This window comes from Bactrocera latifrons, unplaced genomic scaffold, assembly GCF_001853355.1.
Source record: "Bactrocera latifrons isolate USDA-ARS-PBARC rearing strain unplaced genomic scaffold, ASM185335v1 scaffold_329, whole genome shotgun sequence".
Lineage (NCBI taxonomy): Eukaryota > Metazoa > Arthropoda > Insecta > Diptera > Tephritidae > Bactrocera > Bactrocera latifrons.
The window spans coordinates 91,608-105,900 of record NW_017536952.1 but is presented as its reverse complement, the minus strand read 5'-3'; the positions used below and the strand labels follow the sequence as shown (position 1 = coordinate 105,900).

The 14,293-nt window shown below is 34.8% G+C and overlaps 1 protein-coding gene across 3 annotated transcripts in view; it reads right to left on the bottom strand.

Annotated features, from left to right (window-relative positions):
- LOC108971160 (muscle M-line assembly protein unc-89) overlaps positions 1 to 14,293 on the bottom strand; it is a 223,464-nt gene that overhangs the window by 121,964 nt on the left and 87,207 nt on the right. For all 3 annotated transcript variants that reach the window (XM_018937031.1, XM_018937032.1, XM_018937034.1), the window contains exon 9: positions 1,784 to 2,344. In XM_018937031.1, coding sequence (XP_018792576.1) covers positions 1,784 to 2,344 — 561 coding nt within the window. The remainder of the gene's footprint in view (positions 1 to 1,783; positions 2,345 to 14,293) is intronic.

Here is a 14,293-nt window from a genome sequence, read left to right as displayed (position 1 = left end):
GGACATTCCAGGTGCATGCCCTCAATTCGTAGTCCTTATTTCGTTTGCCATAGTCGTCATCAAAAGTGGGGTCTCTCATCCGAGGCTGTTGTTGCGTTTTCATTGGGGTGGTTTTTTACGTGGCGGGTCTCAAACCCAGCGCACAACCCTATGCAGGGAATRTTTCGCCTTCTCACTTTAGCTCACCTTCAAACGGATGTTCTTAGGCTACCCAGAGGATACTTGGTCAAGGACCGGAAGTCGTGAGCTGCTTGAGTTATATGTAAAAGAATCGTTTCTGGCCACTCCCACGTGAATGGCGATCAGAAAACTTTCCTCACTTGCGTGAACTTCTACACATGACTCCATCCTCCGCCAGGCAATAACGGTGCCAGCTAAATGCGTAAAGAAATTACCGCACAAAAGAAAATCACCGAAAACACTATTCGCGTCGACAGTCAACTAACGAATGAGTCACTGTGGACAGTCATAACTTCGAAGCAGTAAAAAATTTCATCTATTTTGGAACCAGTATTAACTGGTGTTAGCCTCGGAATCCAACGCAGAATAGCCCTTGCCAACAGGTGTTACTTCAAACTGTATGGCGCAGAAACATGAACGATGGCAACATCTGATGAGTCGATGTTACGAGTTTCCGAGAGAAACGTTCTGTGGAAAATATATCGACCTTTGCGAATTAGCCATGGCGAATATCGCATTCAAGGGAATGATGAGCTGTGTGAGATATACGACGACATTGATAATGTTCAGGGAATTATCAGACATGGGCTCTGCTGGCTAGGACATGTCGTCCGAATGGACGAAAATACTCCAGCTCTAAATGTATTCGGCGCAGGTCTAATGTGCTGTTGTAAACTTGGCTATAACCGCGTAAGCTGTATCTACGCTAGTGAAGAAGAGTAATATATAGTAGTCTCAAAGACTGCTTCCTATTGGAATGAAAAAAGGTAAAATTTGTGTGTATTCCTGCAATCCACATTATAGTAAAAAGACTCAGTCAATATATGGTTATCATTTCGTTTCAAACGAGCAAAGCACTCCCATAATTTTTGGTGAAAGTTGCGTTGACTTTCTCTCCAATATTTTATAAATATAAATAGAGTATAAGTTCTTTATGGATTTTCTTGACATTACAACATAATATGAGTTAATATTTAAGCAGAAAGAACTCTCACACTTTCGTAGCGTCTATTCAGGGGATTTATTAGTGGAAGCATAACTCACAAGAAAGGAAAAAATAAAATTTAATTTCGTTAATAAATTTTTATTTACATGTTCGTGCCCGACTCATTTCTGATTATCAGGTTATAGCAAACGTTTTATATTGTCAGCAGATCTTTATATGCCATAAACTAAAGATAATATATAACTTGAGATTTTCCGATATCAATTTTAATAATTAAACCATTAAGATGTTCGAAAATCTTGAGATTAGTTTTATGGGGAGTAGTTCAAGTTTTCGAAAAATTTTATTAATTTTAGGCACAAAGATATGTTATGTGTGAAACATGTTCGATAATTATCATGAATATAGCTCATGTTATTGGCGATATCTACGAGTTCGTAATTTTTTTGTTCCAATGACCCCGAATATCAATTTTCATCAAGATATTTACTCAAGTTACAGCTTGCACGGGCGGACAGACATTAATATTCATTTATATTTAACCGTATATCTATCTCGCTTAATTTAAGTGATACGTACAACTGTTAAGTGAACGAAACTATTATACTATCTAGCAACATGTTGCAATAGTAAAAAAAATAAGACATACATACATACCTTTTACAACCAGGCTTATAGATGACTCATCCTCCCCTAGTTCGTTCTTTGCATGGATGGTATATTCCCCTGCGTCTTCTGTAGTAATATTTTTAATGACTAAGGACATGCTTTCCTCATCGGCATATAAAATTTTGTGTTTTTCGCCTACTTCAATAATTTCACCATCATGCTTCCACTCAACTCCTGGTTTAGGAAAGCCTTTGCACTGTAATTCTAGAATTGCTGTGCCTCCTATTGTTGTATTAGCTTCACGATGTTCGATAACCAAGACTGGCTTTTCTGGTTCTCTGTGTAGTGTTTGTATAGCACCTTGAACAGTTAGCTCCGCACTACATGATATGTTGCCTGTCGTAGTTTGAGCTACACATGTATAAATTCCTGCATCCTCTGGCTTAACATGTTGAAATACTAGAGCCAGAGAGTCTTCGTCTTCGCCGAACAAAACCTTAAATCGTTCTTCTGGGTCAAATTCAACCCCATTACGTTTCCAAGTGAATGTAGACTTTTCTCCGGCTGGAAGGATTTGCCCACTTAAAGACCCAAAGGGATTTTTATCCTCTGTTAGACGAAAATAATAAAATGAAATGCAAATTAAAAATACATTTTTTGTTTTATAAACATTGCATGTGGAAATATTAATTAATTCAAAATAAAATTTTCGTGTTTTCAATCTCTCTTTTTATTATTAAGATAAATAAGTAGTTATTTCCCAGCATATAAAAAGTGGTTAATCTAAGGAGCCCTTATTTGTCAATCTGGGAGGAAGGTACCCTTCTCAATATCTAGGGGACCTTTAATAACATAATGAATATGATATCAAGGAAAATTCATCAAATCATCCGTAATATCATTTGCGGCAGAGCCGTTGTGACATATGCAGTAGTTCTCGTGCATTTCGGAAGGTTCGCTGCCCTCGCTCTACTTGCTAGTGGTGAATGACCTATTGAAGGAACGCGTGGAACAAGTGTTTGGAGTCCATTGAAGCAGAACTAACAGAAATAGATAGATAGATAGATAAAGGTCTTGCTACTCCCAACATTCACCTACTACCTAAGTCTAGCAGACCACCAGTCTGGTTTCCGCAAAGTGCACTAAGCGTCATAAACACTCAGATAGCTGAAGGAGAGGACCATACATGTAGCGTTCGCTTGTAAAATTATTTGGCACAGACAACCACACAACGCTACTTAAGGACATTGAACAATCCAAGCTCTCTCCAGGGTTGAAGAGGTGGACTATGAATTAAATTATGAATAAAAGACACATTTTTCTCATTTTTATTGGGATAAGTCACATATTGGCCGGTACAAAGTCCCCTCGAAGTACTAAAATCTGTATACTTATTAAGTATATGGGGGTATAAGTAAGTGTTAAAAGGGAAGTATTGGTCCCATTCCACCCATACATACAGACAACCCATTATAAGAGAAGAATTACCTTTTTATTTAAGTTACATATATCACACATTGACCGACATTTCCATAACACTTTGACCGACATTAGTCATAAGTTGACACACACAAGGACATTATACGTGCAAAGTTGTATACCGTTATATTAATTGCTTCTTGAGTTATGTACTGGAAACTGAACAAATCAAGCGGAGTTGAAAATTGTGCTATGTGGGAAGTAGGTTGTTGTCCGATTTCGTAAGGATAATGCCACGTAATAAATTTTCTCAAAATCGGTAAGTCGGGTCCCGAGGTCCGATTGCGCCCATCTACGAACTCGCAATTGTTTTGTACTAAGGAATCTACGTGCCAAGTTATCAAGGGGATCGAGATATCTCAATTTTTGTCAAGTTGCAGTTTGCACGGGCTGACAGACAGACTGTCAACCGGATTTCAACTTTCCTCGTCATCCTGATCACGTATGTATACATAACTCTATATCTATCTCGCTTAGTCATCCTGATCAAGTATATATACATAACTTTATATCTATCTCGCTTAGTTTTAGGTGATGTATACTACCGTACAAAAAAGAACGTTCAAATTTAATGGAGAATATTTCTTATCATTCGAATTAACATTCTTTGGCATTTTTTTTTTTGAAGATTATCTCTTTCAAATGATGGCTGCGGCTACGTCTCAGATGGTCCCTTCTTTGAGACTCGATCGAGCATTTCGACTAGTAACTGGCGAATGACACGCGAGTTGTAGTTATTGAACCCATGTTAATACTAAATTTTTAAATTTTTGTTGTCAAATATTATTATTAATGCTAAACTTCGGTTTAGCGGATCGCGAATAGAAAAACTCGACTTGTCGAATTAACCGTCAAAATTCTTCAGTCAGTTTATTTAGAATTTAGCACTTGTAGTTGCGACAATATTTGTCAAGTGGCCTACTTCTCGCATTACATCAATCGCATTCCCTTAAATGCTTACGTTGCATTATTTATTGTGAAGTTAATTTCTTTTTGTATTTTGTTGTTTTTGCAATGTGATGTAGTGTAAGTGCTCTAGTTAGTTTCGAAATATGATATGCATATTTCGTGTGGTCGCAACGTTGTTGCGAAAATAAAAAAGGTAAATATTTTAAGTTAACCAATTGATTTTAAGCAGTTTGGGGTAGGCCGGTAACGTTGACGTCTGCATTATTTCGTTATTGCAGTTCTTATGCACTACAGTTGCATTCATATCGGTCATGCATATGGTGGTTGGCATCGATGTCGACGTAACTCGCGTGATGTTTTGCTCCAAGGCCTGAATCGAAGCGGGGACCTCAGACCTTACAAATACCCAATAGAATAGTCTAAGGATGCGATATCACACGATCTTGGTGTAAGGAAAGTAGGCGCAGTCTTGTTGAAAACAAATGTCTCCGAAATCAAGAGCTTCAATCTCAGGCACCAAATAGTCAGTTATCATGGCACTATAACGGACGAGATTGCGGTTAACGTTCTCATCGACATTAATAAACAAAAAAACAGTGTTTTTTCTGGATTAAATGGCAGCCCTTGAATCTCTTCACGTTGCTCTTCGTCCCAAATGCGGCAGCTTTGCCCATTGAGCCAGAAATGGGCCTCATTTCTGAACAATATTTCGTTTGAAAACGTCGGTTCTACTTGGATCTTTTCAAAAGCGATTGGGAATGTCAAGTGACTCCAGTTCTTGCAGAAGCTGTATTTTGTATCCTTACAATTTAAGATTTCAACGTAAAATGCGCAAAGTCGTGTTATACGTCAATTCGAGTTGCTGCGAACGGCGACGAATTGGCTCTCCACGGTCTTCGTGTGCACTCTTAGCTACGGCTGTTTTTTCTTCACTGTGTACTGAACATGGTCTATTCGGGCTAACATTATTAAATAATGAATGCTGGGTGTAAGTTGATTATGTTGATTAAAAGTTACAGAACGGATTTTATTTACATTATTTTCGTTCCAATTAAATATTTCACAAATCAACTGATATTTTATTTTTTTTAATAAAATCAGCGACAAGCATTGAGGTTCTTGGAAGCGATATGCAAAACAACTTAATGATTCTGGGGTATTTCGTCTGGCAGTTTGGTATAGTTTCCAATAATAAAAAATTGTGCACTGTGTCAAGAAACATTGTAAATTTAATATACAATATTAAAAATAGATGTAAAATTGTGGGGGATATCAGTGGGGACCTTGGCTCCGTTAGGCATGAAAACATCTAGAAGAAACAAGCTCCAAACAATCGATGGGAGTAAAGTAACGATTTTTCATTTCCGTCTTGCTATCGATAGTTACCATGAATTTGACCATAACTATACTTACCAACAATTTTCGAAACAAGTAAGAAAGGGCTACTTTCGGGTGTAGTCCCTTTTGCATATGCACGACCAGGCAAATCAGGGAATATGCTAACCCTACTCTTACAACTTGTAAGAATAAAACCTACAAAAATACCTTACGAGGTTCGGAATCTAAGCAATTCTGTATATAAATTCACTCTATATAACTCACACACTGACCGAGAAATTTGGCAAAATATTTTTTGGAAAAACGAAAATAATTATACACAGATTTTTTTAGGCACAAAGATATATTATGGGTAAAACACATTCCATAATTTTCGAGGATAAAACTGAAACATTGCTCGAAATATCTAAAATGAAGTCACCTGGAGGTTTATATTAGGTATAAAGGGGCTCAGGGAAGTTTTCATCCAATTCAACCAATTTTTGGTACACAAAAATACTATTGTCAGGAAAGTATTCTATGAAATTGAATTGTATACATATCTCACACATTGACCAACATATATGGTATTTTCAGTCAAAAGTTATCTATAGGTACTGGGGTCGGCATATTCGGTACCTAGTGGCTTGAACAGTTGAACATAAGGTGGCATACTTTAATATAATTATAAATGAATCAAATGAAATATAAAATTGTGTTATATGGGAAGTAGTCATATTTGCAGTTAAATCTCGCCCATTTTCTCACTGTGTCATAGGTATATGAGGAGAATGCTATTACCAAAATTAGTCGAAATCGGTCGGTCGGGTCCCGAGATATAGGACTTTATGAAGGTGGTGCCGAGCCCAACGTTCATCTCCATCCCATCTCGGACGTAAAATGTAATGTCCATTTCGTATTTAGTAATTGATTTATTGCACATTTAGTAGTTTGAACAGTACCGTTATATACAGCGATTTTCGGATTTCATCCTGTCGATAGCAGTTTTTATAATATTTACGTGAAGGGAAATTAGTTTTGTAGCTTTAGTGATTTAGGAAAAATGCAAAAAATTTGTGCCCCTCTACTGCGATCCCCTATGCGAATTTACAGTTCTCTATCTTAATTTAATGCTTAGTTATGCCATTTTACAATTTTTCGGTTAATATCGTTTTGTGCGCCTTGCAGTGATCAGATTACCCCCTTCTGTGAACTAATATTTTTTTTTCTAAGGAACGTGCACACCAAATTTCATCAAAATATCTAAATTTTTACTCAAGTCACAGCTTGCACGGACGAACAGACATCGTACAATTTTCACACTGGCTCCCATAAAGCTCTCTCATACCATCTCGGAGAAAAAATTTAATGTCTCTGTCGTATTAATTAATTGATTTATTGCGCATTTAGTAGCTTTTAACAGTGCCGTAGTATGGAGAATGAGCAATCTTCCGATTTCATCCATTTTCGCACTGTCGGTAGAAGTTCTTATAGTATTTACATGAAGCTAATTTAGTTTTGTACTTTGGTAGTTTGGTTTAGGAGATATGCACATTTCAACATATCATATAATATTTATTTATATGAGTATAATTTTGCTAATTTGTATGAAACATGTACGCATTCAGAAACTCAAATCATGGTTTTATCACTTATCAATATACTGCATGTGCGAATTAATAAATCGGTTGAGTTCTGGTGGGCCACTGCCCGCAGGCAACTACCTCGTGTTTTTATTACGTTTTCTTAAATACAATTTTTTTCTTATGCCTAGATACAATATTATTCTTACATTCTAGGAAGTATATCCACAATCCACTTAAGATAGACCATATGTTATAAGGGGAAAGTTTCATCTTAAAATCTACGAATTACAGCTTGGGACCACTTAAGGCGGACCGTATTAGCAAAGTTCCAATTTTTCAATACGGACCATATGGGTCGTAAGTGTCATGTAACATATTTATGACAAATAAAAGATATGTTCACGTAATACATATGAACTGGTGGTATTAACTTGCGCGCATTGATCTACAAGAATATATATACATATTAAGGTGCTTAAAAAATTTTTTTTAATTTTCTTTTTTCAACTCTTACCCCCTCAAATATTAGTGATTGACAAACAAAAAATCCTCCCTCAAGCTAGGCGCTGTAGCTTAACTGGAACTAGGAATTTCAGTTTTTTCATTCAAACTAAAATTTCACCGACTAATTTTCGTTTTTCAAAAATAACCCTCATATATTCAGAAAGTTGGCTTTTCAAACTTTAAAAACTCCCGCCACAAAATTAGTATTCTCAGAATTTTTTTTTATTTTGATTGAAAAAATTCCAAATTTCAAATCCTTACATTTAATCGCCTAATTGAGGTAATCAAACTTTGTCGCAGAAATTTCTCAAATATTTCAATACAACTACACATTTTTTCTCTATGCACTAATCCCAATGCACATGTTCGGATTATTTTTTTGTTTACCGATGTGATGAAAAAAAGTTTCTTTCATTTCTTGATTTATTTGAATGAGTGCGAATGAGAAAATTGTCAATAGTGCCAAAAGAAAATTCCAAAAAGCGTAATAAAGAAAAGATTGAAAGACGCATGTCATTCGTGCTCGTACAACAAGAAGGTAAGTTAATGTATTTTATGTGATTTTTTTTAAATAATTTGCAAATAATTACTTAATTTGTTTTATAGCATTGGAAATCAGGACAGATTTGAAAAACCCGCAGCAGCAATATAAAGAGACGCACAAATATAAATTGCTAAGTAGGTAATATGTGAAAATAAGTGTGTTGTGCTGTACATATAGAGAGTGACAAACTTCAAGAGACATCTGTCAAATGTTAAAATACTCACGTTCTTATAGACACAGTTATGTAGTCGTGCAACTGTCTGAATAACTGTGTCCGTACGAACGTGTGTATTTTAATATTTGATGTATGTCGTTTGAAGTCTGTTGCTCTCTATGTTTTCAGTACGTGCGTTGTTTGAAACTGGCCTTCGCGTGAAAACAAATGTTAGTTTTATATTTTAAATTATCAGATAATATTATTTTCTTTCAGATTTTATTATCATTTTTATTTAAATAATTTTTTCTTTCAGATGTTATTATTTTTTTAATTTCATTGATCTTTCTTTTCAGAGTTTATCATAATTTTTATTTAATTAATCTTTGCTTACAGAGTCAATTCTATTTATATTAAATATATTGAGCTTTTTTAAAGATAATATTAATATTTTCTTTCAGCTATCATTATCATTTTTATATTAATGATCTTTCTTTTACTTTTAGATATAAAATATATTTGTATATGGGGTATTCCATACCAAATCGGCCGCTTTTGAACCCGACTCCTTTAGATTTTGCTGAAACTTATCCATCCTTTTCTGCCCTTTGAAAAACATTTTTGAGAATTTTTTCAAAATGTTTTGTCCACCAAAAAAGATATGAATTTAAAAAAAAAAATGGTTTTATTAATTTTCAAATAGCCATAACTTTTGTAGAAATTGACTTTTGGGGATCTTTTTTTTTTATTTTTGTTTTTGAATGAGCTTTTCAAAAAAATACATGTTGTTTTACATGCGTTTATTTTATTCAATTTAACGGAAGTGAGTGATATTGATTACAGATATTACATGACAGCTTAACTTAAGTTACAGTTCTATGGATTCTTCGCAGGGTTGCAAATAAATTTCTTCGTTCTCTCCAACACCTCCCCTCGAAGAATTTTGATTGCATTATAATTTATGAACATTTATTCGTCATGCCCATATTTTCGATGCATTTGTAGTGTAGCCTCTTTTGTAGCTTCACTCAAAGCCATGCATTCGGATTCGGTACTTGAAAGTGATACTGTCTTCTGCTTATGGGCTTCCCAGGATATTGCGGCTCCAGCCAATATAAAAGCGTAACCGGAATATGAACGTCTATCGGTTAAATTACCACCCCAATCAGCATCGACGACTGCATACAATTCTTCATCTGTCTGCTCATAAAGTAAACCATAATTTAAAGTTCCTTTTAAATACATCAATACTCTTTTGGCCGCTTTCCAATGTTCGAAACTATAATTAGAATTGAATTGGCTTAGAAAATTAACTGCGAATGCTAAATCAGGTCGTGTTGTTACAGCCAAATACAATAGAGCACCAATTAAACTTTGATATGGAATATTATGTATTTACAGTCTTCCATTTTAAAACGTTTTAAAATATTAATAGCGTAATCTCGTTGATTTAAAAATGTATGATTCTTCAAATCTTGCTTAAATTCAATACCCAGACATATTTTAACTGGTCCTAAATCTCTCATTTCAAAACTTTCCGAAAGTGATTTCTTGACTTCTTTTAACCACTCATGATCATCCGTAGCAATGAGTAAATCGTCTACATACACTGTAACTAACATTATCTTTGATTTTTGTTTCAATATAAATAAACATCGATCGCATTTAGATGCATTAAATCCTATTTGTCTTAGTTTATTCGTTAATTTTGGATACCATTGAAAACCAGACTGTAGTAACCCATATAAAGATTTGCATAGCCTACATACCGGATCTTTGGTTTTCGGTATTGACTTCTGCCAATTTTCTGCTGTACGTCGTATTTCTTTAGCTTTAGCCTTTTTTATGTGTGTCGGATATCCTGTTGCTACCTTTTTAAGGATTACATCTAAATGTTCAGGTATTTTGATATATATATATAGGTAACCGTTCAAATAAGCAGTCATAACATCCATTTGATGTATTTGAAGATTCTTTTGGCAATTGCAACCATCCTTCTGATCGATGTCAATCTTGTAACTGGCGAATAAGTGATATTGAAATCCTCCCCGTTGCGAGCACCCTTTTGCTACCAATCGTGCTTTTTTAACATTGCCTTCTTTTGTACGAAACACAAAACGATTCCCTATAACTTTTCGTCCTACAGGTCGATCTACTATGTCCCATGTTTTGTTTGAAATTTGAGCCTGAATTCATTTTCAACGGCACGCAGCCACATATAACATTCTTCACTGTTTATCGCTTCTTGAAAAGTAGTTGGATCATTTACTAGTGATATATTTGCATATTCACATTCTTCAAAATCTACACTAGATTCAGATTCATTATCAGTTCTCTTAGTTGTGACTTCTTCAAATAACTTCTTGGGCCGTCCACTTGTTCCACTTCGAATTAGCTTTGGTCTACTTTTGCCCCTTTTCGGAACGATTGATTCAGTAATTATGTTTTCATTTTCGCTTTCGCTTGAAGGCCCCTCAATTATTTTCTCAGATTCAACTATACTTTCATCTTTTCGTGTATCGAAATCTATCTCCACAGATTCATCTTCACAGTAGTTATCATCAGTTGTAACAAATATTTCATCTAAAAATTTCATATCTGGACTGACTAAAGCCCTCTTCTTTTGAGGAGACCACAATCGGTAAGCTTTAGCTTCATTCGAATAACCGACTAGTATACATTCTTCAGACCTGGAATCAAATTTGCCATTGGACTTATCTTTTATTAAAACGTAACATTTTAAACCAAATGGTCTGAAGTGAATGACTGTTAGAGTTTTCCCTGACCACATCTTGATATGCACTTCATCTTCTTGGACTTTTGTGGGACACCTATTCCGAATATAGTTCGTTGTGTTTACAGCCTCTGCCCAAAATATTATTTTTAATCTTGCTTGTGTTAGCATGCATCTAGACATTTCTAAAATAGTTCTACTTTTTCTTTCAGCTATGCCATTTTGCTGTGGTGTATAAGGAGCTATTAATTTAAATAGTTTTGAAATTCGTTACTCATGTGCTCTAACCCCTTGTCCGTCTGTAGTGTTTTAACTTTCTTCCCTGTATACGTTTCCGCCGTCTTCTTAAATATTTCTAAAACTTCTGACTTATTTTTCATGAAATAAACCTCGGAATATCTCGAAAAATCGTCAGTGAATGTCACGAAGTACTTTGCACCTGAATGTGAGCAAACTTTCATTGGACCGCAAACGTCGCTGTGTACAATCTCTAGTAACTCGGTTGTACGTTGGTCCCTCTGCTTGGAAAAGCTTTCTCGTGTTTGTTTTTCGCTTAAACAGATTTTGCAAGTTTGCAATTTTTCATTTGTATGAAAATTTATACCGTGTACCATACCAATTGCGCGTTTTAAGTCTTTTTCGTTTAGATGACCTATTCGTACGCGTCATGTATTTATGCTATTTGGCTTCATTTGCGAAAATCTTGCAGATTGATGACAGCCTTTAATGTAGTACAAGTCACCGATTCTTATCGCTGTCAGAATAGTTTTGCCATTCTTTGAAATGACAGCTTCATTTCGCCGAAAAATTACTTCATACCCCTTATTCGAAATTTTCGAAACGGATAGTAAATTCGTTCTTAAATTATTAACGTACAATACATCTTCGAAATTAATTCGCTCTTCGCTACTATTTTCGTTGATAATAACTTTAACGTTACTATACCCGTGATTTTAGCTGTGTTTTTGTTTGCTAATCTCTCTAAAGTTATTGAATTCACACTTTTTCGCACTCATATGTGATGAACAGTCGCTGTCTAAGCACTAATATTCGCCGGCGTTTGTTATTGTACATGCTGATTCGAATAACATGGATTTTTCGAAGTTCTCCTTTTTCGTTCCTGTAGTTGTGTTGTAGTTTTTTACCTTATGTTTTGATGGACAATTTGGTGATATGTGACCAACTTCGCCGCACTTGTAGCAAGTTCGTTTATCTTGCTTTTCTTTTGTTGACTTTTTGTTGTGATTGTTATTTGTATATCTGATGTTTGATGTTCGTTGAGCAATTAACACGTTATGCTCTGCTGCTGCTTCGTTTGCTTGCCTGGATTGTTCTTCTTCCAGTATCTTAACTCTTAAAATATCTGGCTTGGGAAGTTCATCTCGAGTTTCCAGCGCGCATCGGAAGGTCTCAACTGAATCTGGTAAACTATAAAGAAGCAATATAGTTAATAAATCATCCCCAACAGTAACATTTATTTCCTTCAATTTGTTTGTTTGGAAAAATTCGTTTAGATGTTCGCGAACGTTATCGCCCTCCTTCATGCGGGCGAGTGCAATACGTTTCAGTAGGGTGGCTTTTCGCGCAGGACCCTTTTTCTGGAACGTAGACTCTAACTTTTTCCACATTTCGCATGAAGTTTCGCATTCACTTATCAGACCCAATTCTGATGCTGTAACTGAAAGCATTACAGTAAAGGACATAACTGTTCACGAAAATACCAAAAGTTTTCTTAAAGCTTAGAAATTTTATTAGACACCTTACACAAGGAAATAATGTATACATTTAAAAGAGTAGTAAATTTGCTTTCAAATCCAATAACTTAATTCTAAAATTTAAACATAACGTATTAAAAATACTTAATTTTCAGAAGATATATGTGTGAACACTTTTGTCCGTAAACTCAAAAGTTCGGTCAATATTCTAGCTATTCGTGCTACAACTGGGGATAACTTCTTCGGAAGGCCTCCACTATATCGTGGTACTCTTAAATCATTCTGCTTTTTTATTTTAGTAATTAATCCCAGAGAAATTTTATATTTTTTTGCGATTTCTCGGTAAGAAACACAATTTTTAATGTCTTCCACACACATTTTTCTTCAAAACATTATTTACGGCTTTTCCCATCATAAAGCAACTGAAAAGTTATTTTTTAGGATTTAAATATTTAAACATTAAATGTAAATTAATTAAATAAATAAGTAAACTTTACCTTTTCCGCATTAAAATTAAACTTGGAACTCAATTGTGCACAAAATCTTATTGTGGTCAAAACTGTTCACACACTATTTCTGTTTTCTTCGACTCACAGAAACAGTAAAAGTCCCGTTAGTTTAAAAAAGTGCTACCGGCTGGTAATTAACGTAGTAACGTAACTTGAGAATTTACAATAGAAAAATATTGCCAGACTGGTTTTAAATTTATGAAATAGCAAGCGAATTCAAATTTCATATATTCGTGAACACTTTTGTCCCTTACTGTATATCCGCACAGGCCTTCTGATCGAAATGTCTCCACTTCGCTGTGTTATTGTCGTTTGGACAAGGTATAGCTCTAGATGCGTAGCTCCATAAGTCAGCTTTCACAAGAATTGCACGCATGTGCAACTTCCAGGTATCGTAGTTATCCGCGTTTAGCGGATCAATCCTCACATTTGAGCTCGCCATTTATATTACTATCACCATATATAATTCAATTGATGATGTACGAAACTTTTTAGTCAATGCAGCCAATAAAATATAACTTGTATTTAAAAATTTATGGTCTGGGCCCATAACCTGTTGTTTTACATGCGTTTATTTTGTTCAATTTAATGGAAGTGAATGAAGTTAGTTACAGATATTACGTGACAGCTTAACTTAAGATACAGTGCTATGGATTCTTTGCAGGGTTGCAATTAAATTGCTTCGTTCTCTCCAACAATACATGAAGAAAATTTAACACGATCCATTATTTAAAATAATCGGTTTTTAAAGTAAAATTGTAATTTTACAATTATCCCTGCAAATCTCGGAGTGTGCCGATTTTTTTTATATTTTTTTTTTGTATTTATTAAAAAAAATTTTCTTTTTCTTTCACTAAACACTTGATCGCGCAAATGATTAACGGCAATTTACAGGTTATATTTTAGACAGTATGAAAAACCCGTATTCATAAATCGATATACCCTAGCGTATAGTTTTTAGTATACTGACTGTAGGTAAGTCTATAATTGTCCAACCCTAGTTTATCCACCTTACTAATAGGTAAAAATTTGAATCTTGGTGATTATATTCGTAAATTAAGTCTATAAATTGAGAATATTATATCATAAAATCGTTAAATTATATTT